A 26,736-nucleotide genomic window follows, 5' to 3' on the forward strand; every position below is an offset into this window, starting at 1 on the left:
AGCCGGCACCCCGGGGACACGGCCGCCGCTGCAAAGGGGCCCGTACCCCCCACCAGGGAAGAGGCAGGGGACAGATGGTCCTAGGTCCCACCTTCCTTGCAAAATGTGTGTGCGTATATGTGTGTTTAAGAGGGTGTGTGTGTGCATGTGTGTGTGTTTATGTTGGGATGTATATATTGAGGGGGGAGGGGTGTGTGTACTAAGGGGGGTGCAGTTAAAATTGGCGGGTAGGGCACTAAGGGGACATCTCCTGATTACCTGCATTTTGCGAGCGAAGTGTTCTGATTGGTTGGTAAGGGACTATGAGGTCCTTAATATAGGACGGGGCCATTCCATGTAAGGCCTTATAGGTTAACAGGAGGATCTTGAACTTGATTCTGGAATCAACTGGGAGCCAATGGAGCGAAACTAACACAGGAGTGATGTGATCTCTTCTGCTGGTTCCAGCTAACAATCTAGCAGCTGCGTTCTGAACAAGCTGGAGACTTCTTAAGGAACTCTTAGGACACGCTGCTAACAAGGAGTTACAGTAATCCAGCCTCGACGTAACAAATGCATGGATGAGTTTTTCAGCATCACTCTTAGGAAGTATATTTCTGATCTTAGCAATATTCCGCAGGTGAAAAAAGGCAGTTCTACACGCCTGAGATATATGAGCCTTAAATGATAAATCCTGGTCAAGTAAAACCCCAAGGTTTCTAACTGTGGAATTGGGGGCTATACTTATACCATCCAGGGAGACTATCTGAGCAGACAGAGCATCTCTGAGGTTTTTAGGACCAAGTATAATGACCTCAGTTTTTTCTGGGATCAAGAGGAGGTAATTAATTGTCATCCAGGTCTTGATGTCACTGATGCAGGCGTTCAGTTTCTCTATCTGGTCATTCTGGTCAGGCTTCATGGATAAATACAACTGCGTATCGTCGGCATAACAATGAAAATTAATGCTGTGTTTCCTGATTATGTTTCCTAGGGGTAACATATAAAGCGTAAACAGGATCGGTCCCAAGACTGAGCCCTGTGGGACTCCATAGTTGACTCGAGTGCACTGAGAGGAATGGCCATTTACATTAACGAACTGATACCTATCAGACAGATAGGATTTAAACCACTGGAGAGCAGATCCTCTGATCCCTATGTCCTGCTCTAATCTATGGAGTAAAATACCGTGGTCGATAGTGTCAAAGGCAGCACTGAGGTCCAACAGGACCAGAATAGAAAGTAGTCCCTTTTCTGAGGCCAATAACAAGTCATTAGAGACTCTAACTAGTGCAGTTTCCGTACTGTGGTGAGGTCTAAGTAGTAGTAGTAGTAGCAGATTCCTGCACATCCTCACATTCTGCTGATTTCAGGTCTGCCAACTGTCAGCAGCTTCAGTGCTCCTCCTCTAAGGAGATTAAACAGAAAATGATTGCCCAAGCATGCATGCCTTAGTTTGTCATTACCTCCCGGATGATGGTGGCATGTCTGTAATTTCATTTTTCCATGCTGACAGAAAAGCCCTTTGATTATGCCAGTCAGCGAGAAACGCTGCAGGTGTTAATGCATTTTTATTTCAACCCTTGTACTTTCCTATGGGGTCAAGATGACCATTGACGTGTTCTCCCTACCATGACAAAGGTGGATAAAGGTGGAGAGGATTTCATGTAATCCATGGACACCAGTGAAGATCACAAATCATTGAAGGAAAAAGGTTCAGAGGACTGTCTAGTGGGTCTAGATGACCCAACTCCCAATGTTAAAGGGCCTAAGATAGCACAAGGGTTAAAAGGTAAAGATAGAAGTTTGCAGCACACATTTATCCAGCAGGGTTCGGTGTTGACTCCAAGTTGAGACCTGCCAGTTCAAGAAAAGCCTCAAATCCAACTGCCCAAAAAAAAAAAAATGCAAGGATGAATATGTGGCATGCCTTCACATTTAGATGATTGAAATCGGTTCAAAATAGCGTCAAAGAGGTCGTTGGGGTAAAAATGCGAGTGCTGCTGCAAAATGCCACCGACGTCTGTGACAGCGACCTTATCTCTGTGCCTCTCTCCCCGCCACTACCTGTCCTGCCACTGCATGTTGGCATTGGATGTGAATTTCAAGTGCGGGCTTGTGTGTCAGAGAGGATTGTGGGAGGGTGGGCTGCTCCGGCGAGCCCGACAGCACAGCCTGCAGGAAAATCCAAAGGAGAGCGTGTTCAGTGCAGCCCTGTGGAAAGCTTAATTCCCTGTCAACGGCAGTGTACAGTGAACACCTCTGTTGTTTCAGAGTGAAAGGGCCTCAGTTTGGGCCGAGAGATGGAAGCAACATCACAATTACCTTTAGAAATAAACATATTATTATTAGTTTTAGGCACAAACAAATCCACAAAAAACAAAAAATAAATTCTCTTAATTTCATTATAAACCATCTAAAAAGGAAAAACAAAAAAGACATTTGGCCAAGACTGACTGCTTCCATGTGATTTTAGAGAGTAGGTCAGCTTAATGCTGTCTAAGACCCACTCTGATCATCTTTTCCTCCATTTTCAGAGCGTTCCCAGTAGTCTTTTAATTATGATGATGGCGTTTTTAGCCAAAATCTAAAACCTTTGTCATTTTCTGTCTAGACCATAGTTTCCACAGAGGAGCAGTAGTAGATTTTTCTTTTTTTCTCCCCCTGCAAAAGAGTGCAGACGCTTTTTCCCCTGCTCCTGCCGCTTCCTGCTTTATTTGCTTTTTAATCATTTAATTAATCATTTTTAATTATTTTACTTCATCCACAACTCCTGGAATATCAGACTGGTCCTTTTTTGTGACTTCCACCTATACAAATCAATATTTTTACGTCTGACAAGCCAGCGACATGTCCGGAAGAGGAAGAAAAACAAACTCCCACTGTGAATGCTGTCGGATCTACCAACAAGAAATAAAAGAGCTACAAACACGGATATTTACTTTGGAAACTGAAAATGGACTTCACAAGACCCTTCCAGTAACATCGGGTGGTAAGAAGCCTGCTCTTACTACAAATGAGAAGAATAACAGTGACATAGACCTGAGTGATGTTGTGTCCTTTCCGAAACTTTGTGCGGAGGAACTCTGTGTTAAGCCAAAGCGTAAAGATGACAGAACATCCGAAATAAAGCTCACAAACAGATTTTTACCCCTAACACAATGTGATGTTAAAGAACAAAGTGAAATTGGACCACAGAATAGGAGTTATAATGTTGGAAACAAAGCACAGGCAGAAAGAAAATCTGTGCCAAACGTCAAGGTCAGAGATACGCTGCTGCTTGGACATGGCGCTATCAGTGGAGTCAGCCACAGAAGAATGCAAACTTTATGTTGCCCAAGTTCTACTGTTCCAGTGATTACAGGACTCTTATCTAAAGTCTTGTACCAAGGAGTCAAACGAATAATCATCCATGTAGGTGCTGTCGATATCAAAAAAAACAATCTGAACGTTTGAAAAAAGACTTCATCAAGTTATTTGAAGAGATTGACAAAGTAGAGGTTGAAGCATTCATCAGCGGACCTCTTCCTAACATCGATGGGGTGTCACTCAAGTTCAGCCGTCTGTTTCAGCTGAACAATTGGCTCTCCAGAGAGTGTGCTTCCAGAGGATTGCATTACATTGAGAACTTCAATACATTCTGGAAGCGAAAGGACCTATTCATGGGAAGAGGCCCACACCTGAACAGAGGTGGAGCAAGAGAGTTAGTGAAGAACCTCCTCCACGCTCTGGGGCATATAGGCCAAGGCCCTGAAAAGGCAGTAAGGAAGGACCGAGCCAGTGTCCCAGGAACCACAGCACAACGGCAACAACAACAACAACTACCTCCACCACCACCATCGGTCAAAGACTTGGATCCGGCAGCACCAGCACCACAACCACCTCCATCTAAGGACTCAGCTGCACCAGCATCACAACAACCACCGCCAGCTAAGGACCCAACCGCAGAACCACAACAACCACCAGATTTGGCCCCAGAAATACCACCGTCTGACCAGCTGTGGGCGCCCCCTGCTACATCTACTCCCAGTGAAGACTCACTTTCCTTTTCGTCCCCCCCACTTTCACCCATGGCCCTACCTAGCCATTTTGATAGCCTCATTAAGTCAGGAATTAAGATGGCTCCCCTAACACCTGTGAGCCTCACACCACACAGGAGCTCTCCTACCCCTCCAGCACTCCCTCCTTATCCTTCACCCAAAGTCCCTCCAACACGTCCTTCATCCAAAGCCCCTCCAACACGCCCCCTCCATCGTTCACCCAAATCCCGTCCAGCTCCCGCTCCTCCTGGTCCAACACCCAAACTACCCTCAACTCGACCTCCCCTGCGCGCCTCTAGACGTGCTATCCCCCAGAGCTAGGATGAAACGGGCCCCCAGTGTCCTAGGAAAGGTTATGTCAAACTGGGGCCCTGTGATGAACAGCTTCCTTCTGGTGCTATACCTGTAGTTGCACCACGTAGAATTCAAAAAAGGGCAGTTGGACTGTCCAATCAAAGAAATCTATTTGATATCCCTTGCAAGAAGGTTTCGACCAGTCCCAAGGAAACTAATCTCAAACTTGCTGCACTCAATGTCAGATCTTTATGCAACAAATCATTTTTAATCAATAATCTTATCTCTTCTTTTAATCTTGATTTTATGTTTTTAACTGAAACATGGCTTGACAAAAACACAGGAAACAGTTTTAGTCGAATCAACTCCCCCCAACTACAAACATGTATCGGAAATACGAGAAAATAAAAAGGGTGGAGGCGTTTCTGCACTGTTTAGAGATAATATTGCAACCCGCAGACTTATCATTTGGTGTGTTTTCATCATTTGAGTATGTGTCCTTTAAGATTGAGTTAAAACAAACTCCTCCCTTACTCTGCATAGTCATGTACAAACCTCCTCAGCACAGCCAAAGTTTCATTGATGATTTCACTGAAATGCTCTCAATTGTGTGCACAGACTTTGATGGTCTAGTCATTACAGGTGATTTTAATGTTCATGTTGATAATGTCAATGACAGAAATGCAAAAGAGCTCAATGCTGTCCTTGAAACCTTTGATCTAATTCAGCATGTAAGTTGCCCCACCCACAGCAGAGGGCACACTCTGGACCTGCTCATCACAAAGGGGGTTAATATTTACAATGTCAGTGTGGTTGATGTCGCCCTCTCTGATCATTTCTGTGTATTCTTTGACCTGTCTGTGTTGGGAGAGGGGAGTGGATAACTGAATCCAAGTGCAGACACAAACTGATAGAAGTTAGGTTATTTAATTTGACTTGGCAGGCAGACTGATAGGCTGGCAGGCAGACTGGAAGGCAGGCAGGCAGACTGGAAGGCAGGCAGGCAGACTGGAAGGCAGGCAGGCAGGCAGGCAGACTGGAAGGCAGGCAGGCAGGCAGGCAGACTGGAAGGCAGGCAGGCAGGCAGACTGGAAGGCAGGCAGGCAGGCAGGCAGACTGGAAGGCAGGCAGGCAGGCAGACTGGAAGGCAGGCAGGCAGGCAGACTGGAAGGCAGGCAGGCAGGCAGACTGGAAGGCAGGCAGGCAGGCAGACTGGAAGGCAGGCAGGCAGGCAGACTGGAAGGCAGGCAGGCAGGCAGACTGGAAGGCAGGCAGGCAGGCAGGCAGACTGGAAGGCAGGCTGGAAGGCAGGCAGGCAGGCAGACTGGAAAGAGATGCAAAAGTTATTTTAGTTGCTCTTGAGTGTGAAGGATTGTTCAAAGCCAAGGACTTGTTACCACAGGGTGAACAATAATCTGGCGCTGGCTGGAGATCCTCCTCAGGAATAAATAGAGTCTGTGATGGCCTGCAGGTGGGGAGGTGCTGATTGTAGAGATGAGCAGCAGGTGTTGGGCTCCAAGGAGGAGGCATGCTCAACAGAACCACAACAGTCTGTTACTCCCAAACCACCGCCTGGCCCTGCAGTTGTCCAAAGGAGACAAATAAATGAGAGCACTAGGGCACAGTTTGTAGAAATGATAAACCCTGAAAACGCCTCTGGTGCCAATGTTGATGAAATGCTGAATTCTGTTACTTCTAGCATCTTGAATGTTCTGGATGCCATTGCCCCTATGAAGGTTAAATTGAGAAAACATAGACAGAAAGCTCCCTGGAGGAACGATGATCTAGTCAGGGCACAGAAACAACAGTGCCGCAGAGCTGAGCGAAAGTGGCGCAAGTCAAAACTCCAGGTTCATTATGAAATGTATAAGGGGGAGTTGTACGCTTACAACCAGATCTTATGCAGAACAAGGGAAAGGTACTTCTCTGAAATCATTGGAAGTTGCAGCAACAACTCTCGTGTCCTGTTCACAACAGTAAACAGATTAACTAACCCTCCAACCCAGCTACCAATAGAACTGGTTTGCACACCTAAATGTAATGAGTTTGCTGTATTTTTTAATGACAAGGTTCAGGGCATTAAAAAAGCCATCAACTCCACAACACATATAACTATCGAACGGCCACCTACTCACTCTAAGCTGACTCACTTTGTACCTGTCACTGACCAAACTGTCCAAGAGACCATCACCCGTCTGAGCTCGTCTACATGCTGCCTTGATGTGTTACCCACTAGATTTCTAAAGTCTGTCCTGAACAGTGTGTTGCCATCAATTACTCAAATAGTTAACATGTCTCTTCAATCTGGAATATTTCCAGAGGCATTAAAAACTGCAGTCATTAAACCTCTCCTGAAGAAAAACGGTCTTGATCCCACTGTACTGAATAATTACAGACCTATCTCTAATCTGCCATTTTTAGGAAAAGTCCTTGAAAAAGTTGTCTACCAACAGCTCACTGATTTTCTCTTATTAAACAATTCATTTGATGTTTTCCAGTCAGGTTTTAGACCCCATCATAGCACAGAAACTGCTCTTATCAAGGTAACCAACGACATCCGCCTGAACACTGATGATGGCAAAGTCTCTGTCTTAATCCTGCTAGACCTGAGTGCTGCCTTTGATACTGTTGATCATGGGATCCTTTTGCACAGACTCCAAGACTGGGTTGGCATCTCTGGATCTGCCCTAAGTTGGCTCAAGTCTTATCTAGAAGACAGGAAATATTTTGTTGAAATTGGGAGTTGTGTCTCAGACTACATGGCCTTGACTTGTGGTGTGCCCCAGGAATCGATCCTGGGACACCTTCTGTTCAACCTCTACATGCTGCCACTAGGGCAGTTAATACGCAGTAATAACATATCTTATCACAACTATGCAGATGATACTCAGATCTATGTGTCACTGACAACAGGTGAATATGGGCCGGTGGATTCACTCAGCCACTGCCTCCAACAGATCAGTGCGTGGATGCAGAACAACTTTCTCCAGCTAAACTCAAACAAGACCGAAGTTATTATTTTTGGCCCACAGAAACAAAGAGAAAGTCTCAGCAGCTACCTTCATTCTCTGTCTCTTAAACCCTCAAATCAAGTCAGAAATCTAGGGGTAATCATGGACTCTGACCTGAACTTTAACAGCCATATCAAGTCAGTAACATCAGCGGCATTTTATCATCTGAAAAACATTGCCAAAATCAAAAACATAGTGTCAAAGCCAGACCTGGAGATACTTATTCATGCATTTGTCTCCACTAGGTTAGACTACTGTAACGGCCTGCTCACCGGCCTCTCCAAACGAGCTGTAAAACAGCTTCAGTACATCCAGAATGCTGCTGCTCGAGTCCTGACCAGAACCAGGAAGTATGATCACATTAGTCCTGTGCTCAGGTCTCTGCACTGGCTCCCTGTACCTGAAAGAATAGACTTCAAAGCAGCTCTGCTTGTGTACAAGTCTCTCCATGGCCGAGCACCAAAGTACATCTCTGACATGTTAGTGCCATATGAACCATCTCGTACTCTGAGGACCTCAGGGGCCGGCCTCCTGTTGATTCCCAGAGTCAGAACTAAACAAGGGGAATCAGCGTTTCAATATTCTGCAGCTAAAATCTGGAACAGCCTCCCTGAAGTCGTAAAACAGGCCTCTTCTGTGCTCATGTTCAAATCTAGACTTAAAACATTTCTGTTTAGCCGTGTATATGACTGAAAGGTCCTATCTGCACTTTTCTTTCCTTTCCTTCCTTTATTTTTAAATCAGTTTTCAAATTTTTTCTTTCTTTTCTTTTAAAGTAAATTTTATGTTGATTATTTCTATGATGTATTGTGATTTTAATGCATTTTTCTGTTTTGTGAAGCACCTTGAATTACTTTGTGTATGAATTGTGCTATACAAATAAACTTGCCTTGCCTTGCCTTGCCTAGTTCATTAGAAATATGACTCTGAAATGTGTGCTCCTGCCCCAGGTAGAGGAGTTCAAATATTTTGGGGTCTTGTTCATGAGCGAGGGAAGATTGGAGCGCGAAATGGACAGGCTGATTGCAGCGGCGTCCCTGGTTATGCAGTTGCTGTACTGGTCTGTTGTGGTGAAGAGAAAGCTGAGCCAGAAAGCAAAGCTCTGAATTTACCGGTCGATCTTCATTCCAATACTCACCTGTGGTCACGACCTCTGGGTCGTGACAGAAAGAACGAGGTCCGCTGCTGCTCCTCCACATAGAGAGGGTTGCCTTGGATGCCTCCTGGATGTCGGCATGTCCCACAGGCCCCGGGGAAGACCCAGGACACGCTGGAGAGACTCCTGGCCTGAAAACGTCTCTGGGTCTCCCCAGAGGAGTGGGAGGAAGTGGCCGGGGGGAGGGAAGTCTGGACATCTAGGCTTAAATGAGCCTTCTTCCCGGATGAGCAGAAGAAGATGGATGGATGGAGGAAATGTGGGCGGGACCAATCGCCCTCTTTAAACTCTGTATTATTCAGTTTCACAATCTTTTGTATTAAAGTCTTTCCTATCACAACAAAAGTCTGTGTTTGGAGGAACAGATCCCAATCTAGAACTAGAGTCACATTGGGTGCAGCTTTTAGGAACTGGAGGTGTAGGAGCCAAAATGCAGGAAACTGGGCTTGGTGGCAAAAGCGTAAACATTCAATAAATAAACTTAAACAGGACAAAAGCACAGGAGAAACAAAAGCAGATTAAGCAGAGGACCTGACAATGTAGAACTGAAAACCAGACACTTCTTCTACTGTCTGAGGACGATTAACAGAAATGAAGACAGCTGTGGATGATTGACATGAACCAGGAGTGACTGACAGAGGACAGAACATGACCAAAAACCTGAAGTAAACTGCAGAATCCTTACAGCAACACTATGATAACATTTAATATTATTAGCAGTCTGGGGATAAAAGTTGTAGATGTCTGTGTTTAAAATATTCTCATCTGTATAAAACTCTATTCATGTTAATTATGCCTGCAGCACATTGTGCCAACAGAAAGAACCTCCAGTGTTTTATTGCTTTGATGTCTTCCAAGTCTATGATAAAGTGAACCAATTCATGTAGACAATCATTTGTTTTTCATTAAAGATGACAATTGTATCACTTTAACATACAGTAGCTGAGTATTTAAGCGTTTAAAGGACTAAAAAAATGAATTGTTTTGCTGCCCTTTTCCTGACTCTGAGCCCCTGCTACACTAAAATCCTCTGCACGCCCCTGCAAGATATACTGAACTGGGTCAACAGCTTCATGCGGCAGGAAGTTCCTAAAGACTGCAGGACAGAGATGTGTTGATATTATACAGATGTTTTTATACAAGGAGAATGATAAATGAGTTGCATAAAAAGCAAAAAACGAAGCCAGACAGATTTTAAGTAAAGCAATGAAAGAAAAATATATCAGTGCAAAGGAAGCTGCAGAAGAGGTCAGTCTTTAGCAGCTCTTTGTGTGAAGCTGGACAACCCGTTCCATCATTTTAGATGGCAGAGCTGAAGATCTGTGTGATGCAGAAACTGCCAGTGTCCTCAGGTGGGTGGGGGTAAGCCTGCAGGTGGGCTTTGAATTTGCTGCAGCAGACCTTATCTCTGGTGATGTGTATCTTTCTTAAGCAGTAAATACCAAAGTACTTAGTTTGGTCCTCGTTTTTTTTTTTTTTTTTTTATTCTTTGGAGGTGATATTTATGTTTTTGAGGGTAAATTTAAACATTTTCCACATAGCTGGTGTAAAAGTGAGCTGTTTATTTATTGATTTTATTATTTTTCCACAGTATTTAAAAATATTTCAAGCAATGCATTGTGACTGGAGGATTTGGGCATGTTTTCTGTAATCCTAAAATAAAGTATCAGGATTTTTGTGTGTAGATTCTATAGAGTTAAAGAGCGGCAGAGTTTATTTTGCAAGTTTTAATGGAATTCCAGGCTTATTTCAGAGGATGCCACAAAGGATTAGCTTTTAGAAAAACAGCTAAATTGGATGCGTCAGGTGCTTTCATAGCACGGTGTGTTTAATGCTCCTGCAAAACAAAGCAATCCTTAAAGAAAAAAAAGTTTTTTTTGTCTGAATGTAGAACAGCAAAAAGTCATCAGAACTGCAAGAACGTCATTTCTTGTCGTCAAAGCTCTGTGAGCTGCTGACAAGCCTGAGAAGTAATTCAAACATAGTTTTGCTGGAGAGCTTTTTTAGATGTCCGCATCCTGCTTGTCTGCCTTCTTTGATATTAAACATGATTGAAGGGTTTGTTCTGTGGCAACACTTAATTTCCTGCGAGACAAAAGCTTCTAAAAGCAGAAGCTGTGAGTGAAGGCTACAAGTCAGGAATAATTATCTTTTATTTCTGTAACTTTTCAGTAAACACAGCAGTGGATTGCGCTGACTTATCAAAAGAAATCAGTATATATTTGTAAATGTAGTTTTCAACAGCAACACGATAACACTTTCTAATGTGCTATTCATGCAAGAAGAAAGGGAAATTCGGTTTTTCTAAGTATTTTTCCTCAAATGCATTAAAACAAAATTTAATACAAAAAAGGTTTTCTGCTTCTTCTTACAAATCTATTCCAAATTTTTCCCCTAAATGAATGTTTTCTTGAACATATTTTTTCCAATAACCCATTAAAATAATGATTGTTACAAATCTTTAAAAGTATAGAAAATATTTTTCATTGTTTTTCCACATATGTTTCCACATCGTGTTTGCTTTAGGACGCAGTATTTGCAAGGACCAGGCTCCCTACAGGAGGAAGATGGTCACTCTGGTGAAATGGTGTGAGGACGACAACCTCACCCTCAACACAGACAAGAACAAGGAGTTGATGGTGGACATTAGGGAGGAGAGGAGCCCTCATCAGCCGCTGCTCATCTGGCAGAAGCAGAGAGGGTGAGCAGCTCTAACAATCCAACTCAGCCAGGACCTCACCTGGACACTAAACTCCAAGCAGCTGGTGAAGAAAGCTCATCCGCGGCTGTACATCCTGAGGAGGCGGAGTTCAATATGTCACCAAAGATCCTCAGCATCTTCTAGAGCTGCGTTGTTGAGTCCATCTTAACCAGCTGTGTCACGCTGTGGTATGGCAGCTCTACCGCCATGGACCGCAAACGCCAGCAGAGAATGGTTAAGACTGAGTCCAAGATCAGGACTCCTCTGCCCTTGCAGAGTCCACAGGAGACCTGCTTCCACCGTCAAGGACCCCACCCACTCACCACAAGGTCTGTTCCCTCTCCTCCCCTTGGGCCGGTGAAGTGCAGGATTACCAGACTCAGGAGTTCTTCCCCTCTGCCATCAGACTGTGAGTTACAGCTGACAGGATTCTATAACAATAGTCTGCACCGTTGCACATATAACTAATTATTTTTGTTCTTGCACCTTAATATTGAATAACTACCCATGTACCATACTGTTTAGCTTATGGCTCGTTGCACAACAGCTGATTGGTATTTGATTTTTTTTATGTAGTTTATATTTTTGTTATAGTTTACCTACTGAGAAATCCTGTAAATATTCTTACTTTTTTTCTTTTTGACTCAATCGATTTTAGTGGCATACAGAGTGAACAGCAAAAAACATAAATGTAATTTTTATAAATAAAGCTTAGCCTCAACAGCAATAGATCCATAACCTCCTAACTGTAAAATATGTCCAACACAAGAGGCCCACAGCTCTGATCTTCAAGGACAAGTTAAAAAAGAAAACAAAAAGCTTGCCCTATTTGTCTCAGGCGGTTGTTTAGTTGATAATTGTGTTAAAGAGTTCCACAGTAATTCTGTAGTCCTTGTAAAACTTGACATTTTCCTGGAGTTTGGGGGTGACTGATTGGATTTATTGGTTTATTTTAAGCATTAATAGTGGGAAGTACAAGAACAAATCCTACAGATCTATCAAACTCATTTCAGAAAGAAACACTTCCATCCATCCATCTTCTTCCGCTCATCTGGGACCAGGTCGCGGGGGGCAGCAGTCCAAGCAAAGTCTAGACTTCCCTGTGCCCCCGGCCTGCTTATCGATCATCAGAGAGAAACACTTTCCCATCATTTCAATAAACATCATTCCATATCACCTAGATTAAGAAAAATGTAAAATTCATGCATCTTCTGAACCGTTTGTTCCCTTTTGGGGTCACGGGGGTGCCGGAGCCTATCCCAGCCTCTTGTAGCAGAACTGCAGGAGAGCAGAGAGGAGATACAGGAAGACGAAATTAATAATTCACAAAGACATTTTTAAAGAACAACTCAAAATCTACAATAACTCAGTTAAACGGGCCAGAACCTCCTATTTTTCAAAAATCATTTCAGAAAATAAAAACAACCCCAAATTTCTTTTTAAAACCATTGATATTTTAATAAACAAAGACTTCAACAAGTCCTCCATGCCATCATCTAATGCTGCATGTGAGGACTTCGCAGACCACTTCATGGGTAAAATCAATGCCATAAGATCAAACATTTCATCCATGCAGTACACTGATCTTAACAGACCTCCAGCATTGTCTTTACCAGAAGAAACACTGGGGAGTTTTGTCCTGGTTGATGCAGAGATGCTTGGTCGAGTTGTATCCCAAGTAAACACTACAACCTGCCTTTTAGATCCCATTCCCACTTCACTTTTTAAAACATTTTATGGATTCTTTGAGTCAGAGCTTTTAAATATAGTAAACTGCTCTCTTCAGACGGGGGTCTTCCCCTCTGCCTGTAAGACGGCGGTGGTGAGGCCCCTTCTGAAGAAGAGTCAATTAGATCCAAAAAATCTGGATAACTATAGACCCGTATCCAACTTACCATTTTTAAGTAAAATAATAGAAAAAAGTGTCGCTACTCAACTGCATGAGTTTTTAAATGCCCAAAAAATTTTAGAAAAATATCAGTCTGGTTTTAGGAAAAGCCACAGCACAGAGACGGCTCTTTTAAAGATCGTTAATGATCTAAGATTAAACTACGACTCACAGAAACTTTCTGTTCTGGTGCTGCTGGATCTTAGTGCCGCTTTTGATACAGTAGATCACCAGATTTTATTAGACAGACTTAGTAGTCTAGTGGGCCTTTCTGGAAATGTTCTTAAGTGGTTTTACTCTTACCTGACAGATCGACACTTTTATGTAAGTATGGATATGTGCTCTTCAGGAATCCACGAAATAAGCTGTGGGGTTCCCCAAGGGTCAATTTTAGGGCCAATACTTTTTAATTTGTATATGTTGCCTCTTGGGGAGGTCATCAGGAGACATGGCGTTGACTTTCACAGCTATGCTGATGATACACAGCTTTACATCGCCGTGTCTCCTGATGACCTGGAACCTGTCAACACTCTTTTAAACTGCATTTTAGATATAAAGTTGTGGATGGCAGAAAATTTCTTAAAGCTCAACCAGGACAAAACTGAAGTTTTAATCATCGGTTCTGAAGACAAGAGAGAGATGATTTTACCACATCTTCATAATTTTAAACCTTCTCAATGTGTGAGAAACCTGGGCGTACTTTTTGACTCTGAGCTAAATTTTATCCCACACATTAAAAATGTCGTTAAGACAGGATTTTATCATCTCAAAAACATTGCCAGAGTCCGCCCGTTCCTCTCTCTTGCCAGCACAGAAGTGCTAATGCATGCTTTTATTTTCAGTCGTTTAGATTACTGTAATGCCCTGCTCTCTGGTTTACCCAAAAAGTCTCTTTCAAACTTACAACTTCTACAGAACTCAGCGGCACGAGTTCTGACGAGAACCAGAGGGCGGGAACACATTACACCGGTTTTAAAATCGCTGCATTGGCTCCCTGTGCGTTTCAGGATTGATTTTAAAATTCTTTTAATGGTTTATAAATGTTTTTATGGTCTTGGGCCTTCTTATTTAAATGATATTCTTTTAAAATATGAGCCCTCGCGGACCTTGAGGTCCTCCGGTGCTGGCCTCTTAGTTGTTCCCAAGGTGAGGACCAAAACTTATGGTGAGGCTTCGTTCTGCCATTATGGTCCTCGCCTGTGGAACGGCCTTCCGGAGAGCCTCAGGGCCGCAGAGACAGTAGAGGTTTTTAAGAAGAGGCTCAAGACCCACCTTTTTAATTTAGCTTTTAGTTGATTTTAACTGCTAATTTATTCTATTAGTTTTAGTATAGGCTATTTTATTTATGTATTTATTTTAATTTTATGCATCTTATTTTCAATTTTATGGTTTTTTTTTTCTTTCTTTTTTATGTTTTTAATTTTAGCATCTTATGATTTTAGCCCCAGTGTTTCTTGAGGGGATCTTTTCCTCCAGGGCTTGCCGGCTTGGTCAGCGGTTGTTGCTGCAGTTGTTGCCCTTGCTGGGGCGGCTGGGGTCTAATTTTACAGCTTTTGGCTGTGAGGGGGACCCCGGTGTTGTCCCGGTCTGGGTGGGCACTGTGGCGATGTTCCGGTGGCCGGGCTGGCTCCTGGTATGAAGGGATTCCCAGATACTGTTTCCTCACAGCAGAGCTAAGCCATACTTGTTTATTTATTTATTTATTTATTTATTTATTTATTCTTTTACAGTTACATAGTCATATTTCATTGTACGTGGGAGCCATGGGTCATGTGGTTTAATGGAGGGGAGTGGGAAGGGTGAAGGGTGGGTTGGGGTTTTTATTGTAATGTTGTGTGTTTACTGTTTTTAGTGTTAAAGCGCTTCGAGCTGCACAAAGTGCATGAGAAGCGCTATTTTATAAATAAAGTTTGATTTGATTTGTGGGCGAAGGCAGGGGACATCCTGGTCTATCACAGGGCCACAAACACACACCCATACACCCCCACCTTCACAGCTTTGGAACATTTTGTTTAACCATTTAACCTATGAAGCATGTTTTTGGACGATTGGAGGAAGCCGGAGTCCCCAGAGAGAAAAGAGAAAACATGGGGAGAAAAAAAAGTAAATCGATCATTTCACAACATTTACGTTCACGGATCCACGTATTTGCTTGTCTAGGGACCTGACTGAAAGACAAACCCATAAAAACACGAGTTGAGGCGTTGCTCCAACCTTGAAAAGGGCTCTGTGACTCCAGGCCTCGAAAGAGTCATTGCTTTGAATTTCAACAACCTTCACCTGAAGGACACAAACTGTCTAAGGACAAGTATCCAGACAGGATGGAGAAAGATGTCTTTAATAATAAGATAAACCAAGTTCTGTTTTCTTTTTATGTTTAATGCATGTGCCATAAATACATGAAGTTGGTCATGAATATCCATGCTGTTATTTCACCTTTTTAAATAAATGAAAAAATGTAATCAACTACTATAGCACAACATAATACTAATCAGTGCTTGTTGGAATTCTAAGATATTTATTTTATGCATCTTATCCTAGAGTATTTATGTTATAAAAATGTGTTTATCATGTTGAGAATTTCACAAACGTAGTGTTTTTTCCATGCTTGAACTTCATTTTTCATATTTTTCTTGTTCTTTTTAAATAATCAGATTATATTTCAGCCACATCAGACCTTTTTTTCTTAGAAATTGTCAGGGGGATGTTATCATTTTAATCTACTTAACACTGACCTATGAGTCGTTTAGGCATAAAAAAACCCTGAGGGATAAAGAGCTGTTGTCTCTCAAATACCAAACAACCCTTGCTGTATTTTATCAGCAAATACAGAAAGAAAGCCAATAAAAAGCTTCAAAAGATTAATCTGAAAATGTTGCACACAAGAGTACAATTTGAAAAACAAAACAAAAAACTGTGTTGAATAACTACAAAAGACCATTTGCGGACCATAAAAGGATGAATTCACAAAAACAATTGTCTCTGAAAGCAAGAAAAAAAGCCTGGAGAAACCACACAAAATATCTGGCAGCTTGAAAACACAACATTGACAAACTTAGAGGGAGGCTTTTCGTCCTCGTTTTATCCGTGTGTGCATAAACATTATCTTTTGCAGTGAAACCCTTTTACCATTTCCCTGCCGTTTGCATGGATAAGCGATGCTTGGAGAGGAGATTTAAGGACAAAGGAAGTCTGTTTACATCTGCATGACACTGACTCATCTTTGTGGAGAGTTAAACGTCATAATTGTGTCATTCGCATGTCCAGAATGAGCACAAAAAATTAGAAGGAGAAAAGGCAGACACCCTTCAGCTGGAAAGGCTTTGGAGAGGAGAGACGATTTCAAGTCCTTTGATGTAAGCCGGAGTGGAAGGTGAAGAGTATGAGACTAAACACACAACTCACCAAAAGTGAAGGATGCCGCTCCTGCATGAAAAGGCATAACGGGGGTCGTATTCCACAGAGAGGTGGTACCTTCTCAGCATCAGCCACTCAAAAGTATCGGACAAATAAAAGGACCAGAATTAATAATAATTTGAAGTCCAGGTAAAAATAAATAAACAGTTGTTTCCAGTGGAGTTTTTGCCAGCATGCTCAACAGGACAGCTGGAGGGCATCGCCACAAAGTGCTCTTTCGACAGAACCATTGTGTTCACAGCTGTTTTTCAGACTGTCGTTTCCAAAATGCTTTCAGAGTACATCTAGGGTGTGGAATCTGCATGAGGGGAACATACAAAAGTCGGGCTACAAGTTCAACGATGACTGGAATGTTAGCATACGACGGTGAGTATATGAGCCAGAACGAGCTCACAAAAACCTACAGGAGAATGGTTTGCAATCCAGGAAAATCTGAACATCACTTACATTTCGAGTAAAAAGTTTTCTTCCAAGAAGTGGGAAATGTTCAAGACATAGGAGATGTTTAGCCAATTCCAACACTAGGATCGTGAAATTTAGCATTAATTTCGAAATTATAGTCAGGTCTGATTGTTTTTTAATCTTCTCCTGATAAATCGATTTGCAAACACCAAACTTAGCTTTTTCTAGCAAAAACCTTTGAAATCTTTCATTTTTTCTCACTGTGAGAATTATTTATCTGAGGAGTTTGTGAATCAGTAAAGTGACAAACTGAAAAACAACAAGGAAGAAAAAAAAACTTGACATCCAAGATGTGCATCCAACCATCATCCATCCATGAATTTGAATATGAAAGAGAAGATGAGGTTGAATCAGCCACTAACCTGAGGAAAACAACATCGCTCATCACCCATTAGGCCGGGGGAAGGAGAAACCCGGGAGACCAAGTAGAACGGTCACAAACAGGCTTCCTAGAAACAAGTCGAAAATTCATAAAATGTAAAAGATTTTTTTTATCAGCAATCAAATCTGCCAATTAGGTCAGAAAAATTGTATTTTCTTTTCAAAATAATCTGGTCACTAAGACACGTTTTCTTAAACTCAGATTTATTTACTAATGAAAAACTTTTACAAGATCATCTTTTTGGCATAACAGGAAAAAAGAGACAACTTTCTGTAAACAAAAGTCTTTATTTTCTTAAGATTTCAGTTTTTCTGTGTATGGATCTGGAAAGGATCAACCAGGAATAAAGACGATAGTGGGAGAACTGTTGATCAGAATTGAGTCTTCACAGGTAGCATGGCATAGGTTTTATCAAATCATATGATTCACATTTTATTAACTACCAATTACCAAGAGCGGCTGGACGGTATACTTTAGGTTGACTCTACCAAGTGTTTGCACAAAAGCTGGAAAGGCGGCATTTCCTTTCTCTGCGTACACAACCTAGAATCATCTACAAAAGGACCGGAAATTCTAAAAATCTGGTTTGAATTAGCAACATAAACTTTGGATGTCTTACAGGCAATACATGCACTTTGCATGGGGACTCTGAGAGTGGGAGTCTAAGACTATTTGTGTGTATTGGGGGTTGATATTAAACACATTCTAAAAAAACACGCACACACACACACTTAAGTCTTTCTTTGTGTGTTTTTACTGCAAAAATGCTTGACTTGCACTCTATTTTTTTCTTTTATGAAGTTATTTATAGGGTTTAAAAGTCTTACATTGAGCATCCTAACAGTTTCTATTTTAAAGCTGGTCCTGAAAGCAGAATTGTTCTGGTTCTGGTAAAAGGGCAAATACAAATAGAAACGTTTTCACCTTGTGACTGGTTGCTTTTTAATCATAGTCCAATCAAACTGTTTTCAAATAAAAAGAGCAGCTGAGAATTCTCTTGTTTCTGCAACATACAATTTTGATGTACCGATCCAATCTGCCCCTCCTCCATTGATAAAAAGCTAACTGTTAGCTGCTATTTTGCAGGCATTTTTCTCCAGGTCAGGGCTATCCACCAGAAAGCAATTTGACATCTGCATTCTTTCAGCAGTCACAACACACATTTATGAGCTTGTTGTTTAGTCACTGCACAAGACTGAATTCACTGAAGATGAAGAGAAAGCAGCTAGAGAATTTTATGCTGATAAAAACAAACAGTTTATGAAAGTTAATTCTCATTTTTTTCCTTTCATGAATAAAAATCCTGATTATATATTTGTATGAGAAGTTAAAATTCTGTTGAGCTTCCTTTTTCATCCTGCAGCCCTATCAGCACCATGGACAGCTCCCCTCTGGACTGAAAACACTGCAAAGTCAGGGGTGGAGGGGAAGGACAATGGAAACTGCAACGTGTCACAGGACATGATCACCCATGCTGTTGCAATACAGAGGTGAGTGACATACAGCCACATCTATAAAAAAAAAAAAAAAGATTCTGTCAGATTTTCAATGTTAAAATGAAAGAATATTTGTGTGGCCTAGTTGAATTTGATTCCGGACAAACCTAGAGTTCTGGGATGTTTCCAAATCCAGCAGAGGTAAAGGATGGATGAAAACATTCAAGCTTTATCAAAATAAATCCCTTTTTTTTTCTACAGCCCTTTTCATAAATGAAAAACTGAGTACTGTTGGCCTACATTAAAAGAAATATTTAAAATACATTAATGTTAAAAAATTGTATCTCTGATGGGGAGAATGGGAACCTTTCTAACTTTTTCACTGAAAGGCAGTTTCACCAGCTGCTGCTGTAAAGTTATGCATGAATGTGTGCAATTTAGGCTGCTATGTTCAAAACTCATACGTTTACTAAGCCCGTTTTAAAAGGGCCTATGTCATGCAAAATCAGCTTTTGAGCTTGTGGAAAAAGAAAAAAGAAAAAGCCCCTCCCTGCTTGTCCAGTGTGAACATTATGAGCTAAACGTGTGTTCTTGAACCAGGATCAAACCACGGATGTGTGCTTATGATAGAAAATAATGCATCTTCATTGTGTAATTCGGTTTTCTGCTTTCAAAACATTCTGTAACATTTGTGCTTTGAAATTTTCAAAATGTTATTATAATTTTACGTTTCTCTTTTGTGCCACCATCCCTTACCTCATCTCTTAAAAAGAAATCAACTGAATCCTCCTGACAAAAGCAATCCAGCAGACATGAAAGGACAGCAATTATGTCTGAGATAGATGTGTTAAGTAGAGGATAACGAAAAAAAGAAGGTAACGGCTCTCAGGGTGAATACAATCTTTTTCTCAGCAGTGACCAAATCCTTCAAGCATGTTGTAAAGAATTCTCCCTGTGTCCCTATACGCCTCATGTAAGGAGATCTTCTTGAAGATGAACCAAGCAGGTTCTTCGACCCCCAATGATGAAGCCGTGCACCCCCTCCGCTCTGAATTCCTCAGCGTCCATGGAGTTCTGGAGGACAGGACCAGTAGAGGATGGATTGCATGCTCAGATTCTGTCAGGTTGATTGGACGGAGCTTCACAGGATCACGGACCACATCCCCATGAGATTAAACAGAAGCAGCAAGAGAGCATTTACAGTGAACAAGGAAACGCTTGGAATGACCGAGCCAATGACTGAATCCAACACCAATCAAGTTGCATTTAACCAGGGACAAAACTAAAGGTAGAAGCCTCTGAAAAACAAACAAGCAACACATATTGAAGGATAAGACAAAAAAACTTGGGGTGTATTCAGACTTTACACATTTGGTCCACTTTCTTCAGGACTTTACAACCTTATTGTCTGAGATTATTTTAAAGTATGACCGGATTTTAATTGTTGGAGATTCTTTCTGGATTTTATCAGATCTTTTAACCTGCAGCCGTTAGTGAGGAGCTCCACACACGAGAAGGGACTAATAATCATTAGTCATTACTCAACATTCTCTTTTCCTGGTGTACTAGATCAGTGTTTTCCAACCTTTTTTGAACCACGGCACACTTTAACTTTGACAAATACCTGCGGCACACCACCATCCAAAAAACAAACGGTCTGATACCAGATCCCGCGGAAAGCTATACCGCTATAGACGAGCTTTAGCTGGTATTTTTGTTGGAACTAAGCGACTTGATGGACAGAATCGGAACAAGGAAGTGAAGACTTTAACCACTTCTGATTGGTCAGACTGATGACGTGTGATTAAACCTCCAGGAATGATTGGTGGAGACAGTTAAAGGGGCGGGACTTTTCCTAAAACAGCTGAAGCTACGGCTAAATCGCGGTACCGTCATTCTTATCAAAATGTCTTTAATGGAATCAAATAAACACACAGAAAAAAGTATTTTATGATATTTCATATTCCTAACTACTCTGTGTTTTATCAGGGCCTGTTTGGATGAACACAGAGCTGTTATCCTGGAGATGGTAGATGTTTTAGATCAGTCAATGAGGGCAATTTCCCACGGGCCACCTCACAATCTCCCACACTGGTTGAAAAACACTGTACTAGATGAGCGGTTGTATTACAACTGTCAGACCAACCTGCGTTTGGTCGTGTTTCAAGCACCGGTTCGTGAAACTTTAAAGCGCTGCCATGACGATCTGTGGCCTGCTGAGGAGACTAGCAGAAATTTGGATTCAACGCTTCAGTATTTGTTTTAGCGCTAATGCTTTGGTTTTTTAGTATGAAGACATGTTATTTTAATGTAATTAAATAATTTACATTTGGTTTAACAAACAGTTATGTCAGACACTATTAGTTATGAGGGAAAAGAACTTTAGGTTACCAAAGGAAACGTGAAATGAAAATGTAGAGCCCGAGCAGATGATTGTGCTACATAGTTTGTCCAAGTATTACCGTATGACGTCATCATTAGCGTCAGGCCTCCGAACATTTAGATAGAAACCATTACTTCACCAGTCAAAACATTTAGACCAATTTCTTACTTACACTGTTGACCTGAAAAAGTTTATTGTAGGCCGAACAGTTTTGGTTCCTACACTGGCCCGGAGCCTTGGATTAATAAACACACTCGCGCTCAGACACTGCTGACAATTGCGCGGAGCATAAATGGAAAAAAAAGACTGGCTTCAGGTTTCATTGGAGATTTTTTCGAAATTCTTAACCGAGTATCAGGCTGCTTTGAAAACTTCCAAGACCCAGTTCATGTCTAAGGTTGTGTCTGAGAACATTAGCAAGCCTAAGATCCTTTTTAACTCTTTGAAGTCTCTTAAATCTTTTAAGATTAAGATCTTAAGATTTATCCTGCCGGACTCCTTCCGTTTTACCCTGCGAACAGTTTTTAACATTTTTGATTGACAAAGTCAGTACAGTCTTGTTATGTGGCACGCACCCGAGAGGCACTGCTGTGATGTTATCCTAAAAGCTACTTTACAGTTTCTTGACAAAGTTCTCTTAAAAAAGGCCATGACACTGCAACAATGAGACAAAGAAACCCGTTTAATTGAGGTTGGATAAATGCAGGCTCATCAAAACTGTTTTTAACGTGACACACATTGCTTCTCATTGTTTTCCTGACAACGTCATAAACACTTATTAGCGTACTTTCTTAGACCTCTTCTTGTCAGTAATCGCCCTGCAGCTTGATGCCTCCACCGGACCAAAAGAGCGAGTAAAAAGAGTTGATACTGAAGTTCAAAATTTTTGAGCAAAATATAAAGTTTGAAGGAACATTATGCGCTGGCCTTCCATAGTTTCTTCTTCTAGTTGCTTTGCCCCGCCCTCATATTTCCTGACCAATGAGTGAAGAAATTTTTAGTCACATGGTTTTGTTTGCAAGCTTTAGTTCGGAACAGGAAAGTCCCCTTGACAGCAGTCTGAATACAAACAATCTGCAAATCAGCATTTTAACCCTTGTGCTATCTTAGATGACCCCACCCTTACATTGACGTGTTCTCCCTACCATGACAAAGGTGGATAAAGGTGGAAAGATTTCATGTAATCCATGGACACCAGTGAAGATCACAAATCATTGAAGAAAAAAGGTTCAGAGCACTGTCTAGTGGGTCTAGATGACCCAACTACCAATGATAAAGTGCCTAGGATAGCACAAGGGTTAAAGTCATGGCTAAAATAAACTCCACATGTACAGACTTTATAAGGTCAAATGATAACAAGAGGCCTAAAATATCTTTTTCCTTGTTTTCTGGAGTAACTGTAGGGTCACAATGCAACCCAGTCCCACTTAAACTGGTGGAGAGTCTTTCTTATCGGACAGTGAAGATCAAAAACCGATAAATACCACCACTGTCACATTTTATTAAAATTTAACTTTATGACATTTACATCTTAGCTTTTTTTAAAATGTAATAATGTTGAATTGAAACTTAATCTTACAGGGTCGTTTAATAGATTAGAGACCTGCAGCAGATCCAGAGCAGTCTGGAGTGGAAACTGTTTAACAAAACCTGTTTTGCTCAAACTGCACCCTCTGTGAACAACACATTCTGTGTATTCCACAACATTGCACCTTGAAATAGTGTGCATAATATAGGCCAAACACTGTTTTTGCGTGCATAATATGCATTCTGCTTCAATGGTTGCAGGAATACATACACATTTGACAGACTGAGTTGCTGTGAAACGAGTGAGACTCTAGAATTGACTTCCCACTGATTTGAAGTCTGGGACCAGTTAAAAAACAAACCAAAAACCAAATCTTGGTTGTACCAGCAGCATCAGCAAAGTTTACAGTAACAGGTTGATATGGTGTGTGGTTTTTATCATTTTGATGTATCTCTGTTTTTAATTTGTTTAATGCAAATTTTTCCCCACTCATTCTTTGTCACTCATTTTTATTAAAAAAAACAAAAAAACAAACAAAACAAAAGTCCATCCAGGGACAAATTCTGCAAATTAAATTCTGTTAAAAGCATTAAATGGGGATGGGACTGAAGTTTCATGTCGGTCCCTGTTCCATTTCAGTAATACTGAAGATCCAGCACTGGAACTGATTACGTTTTTGTAAAGCATGACAAACATTTCAGACCACCTTTGGGGCTTTGGACAGAAGACAATTAGATGTGGCAGAGGACAAAAGAAAGCCACGACTGCCGTTCAGATGCTTTCCACACCAGAGCCTCCTGCCTCCCCACTTTTCCATCAGCTGATCCTTCTTTTTTTAAATCATGAGACTCTTAATGGAAGTAACTCATCCTTTCAGCCACCTGATTTCCCACGTGGAAATCAAGACGTCCGTCGTGGTGGGTTTAATCTGGCACAGTGGTCTATTAGTGAGAGAAACAAAAGTGGAGAAAGACAAGGCAGAGAGTGGAGAAACCTGCTGTGGGGGCATCAAGGAGACTGCTGCCATCGCCTGGTGGTATGCAGGTGAAATCCTTGGAACAGCGCGCAACTGTGGACGGAAACATTTTCAAATAGTGGATAAGACCATAATAAGGGGGTCAATGTGTGCGTGAAGAGGGCATTTACGCCTCCAGTGGAGGTTGCGCACAGACTGATTGGGCTATTGAAACACAGGCATGTGATGGCACTTGAACGTCACACCTCCCTCGTCGTCTAAAGAGCGGCTCGGCAGCTGTTTGGATCCACTGCTGGTCACGGCAAAGCAGGAGCAGCTGCGGCAGCGCGACAGAGACTCATCCTCCTCCTCTTCCTCTTCTTCCTCCTCCTCCGCAGCAGCGATGGCAAGAAGAACAGAAGCGCGCGTCCACGGAGGCGTCCTAAAGTGGGGATTTGGGATTTGATGAACCGGATTTGGATCGGGGGGTGTTGGAACAAGCTGGGAAGCAAACTTTGTGACAAGTGATGCTCCGCTTTAACAGATGATCCAACTGATGGAACAAACTATCTGACATGAAAACGTGCTCAGCGGTGAGAATGAGAGAGAGCCGCGGAAGTGCGAACTTTCTGACGTGGATCTTAAACTTTTTTCTCTACTGGCAGTGGATTGACGCACAGGTGAGAGATGCTCTTGTTGTGGTGCTGACACGTTAGTGGTTTTTCCCTCCACGCTTCTCGCCTTCAGCGCTCGTTTTATGCGTAAATTACAGATGCTTGGACTGTGTTACAGGCAGACTGGCATCTTCAGAGTAATAGAAACGGTGACACACATAGAACGGATGTCCATCATGTTCCAAAAGCTTTTGCAGAGTCAGCACCCTGGGACTAAATGAGTCATTTACTCCCAATTGTCATGGCCCAGCCTGAAAGACTCCAGTCTGAGTGTATAACATCACTGTCTCCTCTGAGAAATGGATTTTCATGAACATGATGAGAGCACCTCCTTTCTCAGCTTTTTTTTTCTTCTGGATTTAGGGCATTTCCCGCCCTAAAAGCCCTCCTTCCAAGTAGATTTGTGACTTGCACGTTTTTATTATTTTCCCTAGTCAAATGATTAAAACAGTTAAGCTTAGGCTTGTTTGAGGGAGAAATGGATTAAGGAAAGGGTGGAAGCACCTGACGGGCATATTGGATTTGTTGCCTAATCGGTCATTGAGCGGTGAGGGTTCAAGTTGCTTAAAGTTGAGTGTGAGGAGCTCCATGATAAGTTTGTAAGCTAAATAATTTGCCTCCATTGAAAAAACCACAGACTTCAGCAGCATCACCAAAAACGCAGACTGCCAACCATTTTTCCTGTGATAAATTCAAATTTTACATCATTTTAAAATGCATTACCAATATTTTGAGCATATCATTTAAACCAAACAATAGAAATGACCCAAGATACGTTTTCATCGTCTTTATCAAGGTATAATAAACACACAAACTATACCTTTTCTGATTGGATCCACGTGTGGCCGTTTAGAGTGAACAACACATCTCACAACAACACTGTCACTTAAGTCACTGTTAAGGATTAATAAATGTCATCCACACATTCCGGGCATGGACGAATTACAGATTCAAGTTAGGGGTTCCTGTTTTTTTCTCTCCACTTTGCTTTGGAATGGAACCTGCAAATCTAAACTTCTTTAACACCAGAAGAAGCAGTGAAGAGTTCCTCACTCTACCTCTCCAAACCAGCTACGAAAAAGAAATGCAAAGTCGGGGGTTTTAACGTGCTCTTGTAGAATTTTTCTTATGTAGGACATATAAAAAGGAAAACTAAGCTAAAAATTACATTTCTGAGTATTTCTTTATGCAAATCATTGTGACACCAGACCAGACCAAACAATGATCTTAAAAAATGACTTTAGATGTGATGTGGATTCTATAACGGTGAGCCAGGAGCTCCCTTATACGCATCATCCTGATGCATCAAGTTGCAGACGAATAGACCCATTTTTGTTGCACCGGTGAAGTTAGGTTGGGGTTGTGAGGGGCTGTAAGCTAGTGGGGGATTGTGTAAACAAAGTTGTGATGGGAAATGGGGCAGGCTTACTCTGTGCCAACAGTCCTGCCCATAACTCAGGTGAATTTCTGATGAACAACAGCCGCTCTGCATAAACTGTCCCAGAAAACAACAGATTATTGGATTTTGGCTAAAAAAAAAGGCATAATCATTAAACCACCACAGGGAACGCTTTCAGAATTGATCAAAAGATGATCGGAGAGGGACTTTAAATCTTTTGAAACTAAAATGCTGCAGTGATCTGTCCACTTTAAATACTTATTGGTTGTTATAATTTTTTTCAAAGGGTGCCCAACATGTTTATTTTGGAAAAGAAAAATTTTGAAATTAATCTTGAAACCTTGATGCATTATTACATTTCAAGCCTCTTGGTGGTAGAGCACCTATATATTAGAAGCCAATGTGTTGCAATGGCTTGGTCCAGCTTTTTTATTCAAGTCTATACAGGAGTGCCTCAAGGCTCATTTAGGTCCCATTTTATTTTTTATTTAAAATAATAGTTTATGCACCAATTAGTCAAACGTAACGTTTCCCTTGTATGCCGATGATACAATCTTTTTTGCTGTTGCTCCTCTTCAGTCACCCATTCAATCCTTGCAGTCTACCTTCTCAGTAAATTTGATTTGCAAGATAAAGGTGAAGCTTCATTCTATTGCAAAAATAAGTAATGCTTTTCCCCCTTGGAGCTCATAAATTCCTGGTATCTGCAACTTATTTACCCATGCTGGACTGTGGGGATGTTTTACATGTGAATGCCTCTGAGACACACATCCGGCTTTAGTCGTCTCAGGGTAAACTGTACACCAGAGCAGAGAGACTTTAATTTAGCTTTGGAAGGTGTTTTTTACTGAATGAATCTTGTCTACAAAACTCTTCTTGGGGTTTTTTCAACCTAATTAAGCTCTCTTCTATAAAAAGGTCAAGAAGTTATTATGCTGTTCATTCAAGTGACTCATTTGCTTGTTCCCCATGTCAGGATCAATTTTGGAAAACAAGTCTCCTTCTGGGGCTGCTTGTTGGTGTAGTTGCTG

The 26,736-nt window shown here is 41.6% G+C and overlaps 1 protein-coding gene across 1 annotated transcript in view; it reads left to right on the forward strand.

Moving 5' to 3' along the window:
- The first annotated feature begins 23,865 nt into the window (after window positions 1-23,865).
- pth2r (parathyroid hormone 2 receptor) overlaps window positions 23,866-26,736 on the forward strand; it is an 87,636-nt gene continuing 84,765 nt past the window's right edge. The window contains exon 1 of the mRNA XM_004082021.4: window positions 23,866-24,312. Coding sequence (XP_004082069.2) covers window positions 24,208-24,312 — 105 coding nt within the window. The 5' untranslated portion in view covers window positions 23,866-24,207. The remainder of the gene's footprint in view (window positions 24,313-26,736) is intronic.

The sequence above is a fragment of the Oryzias latipes genome, chromosome 21, assembly GCF_002234675.1.
Source record: "Oryzias latipes chromosome 21, ASM223467v1".
In the NCBI taxonomy this organism is placed as follows: domain Eukaryota; kingdom Metazoa; phylum Chordata; class Actinopteri; order Beloniformes; family Adrianichthyidae; genus Oryzias; species Oryzias latipes.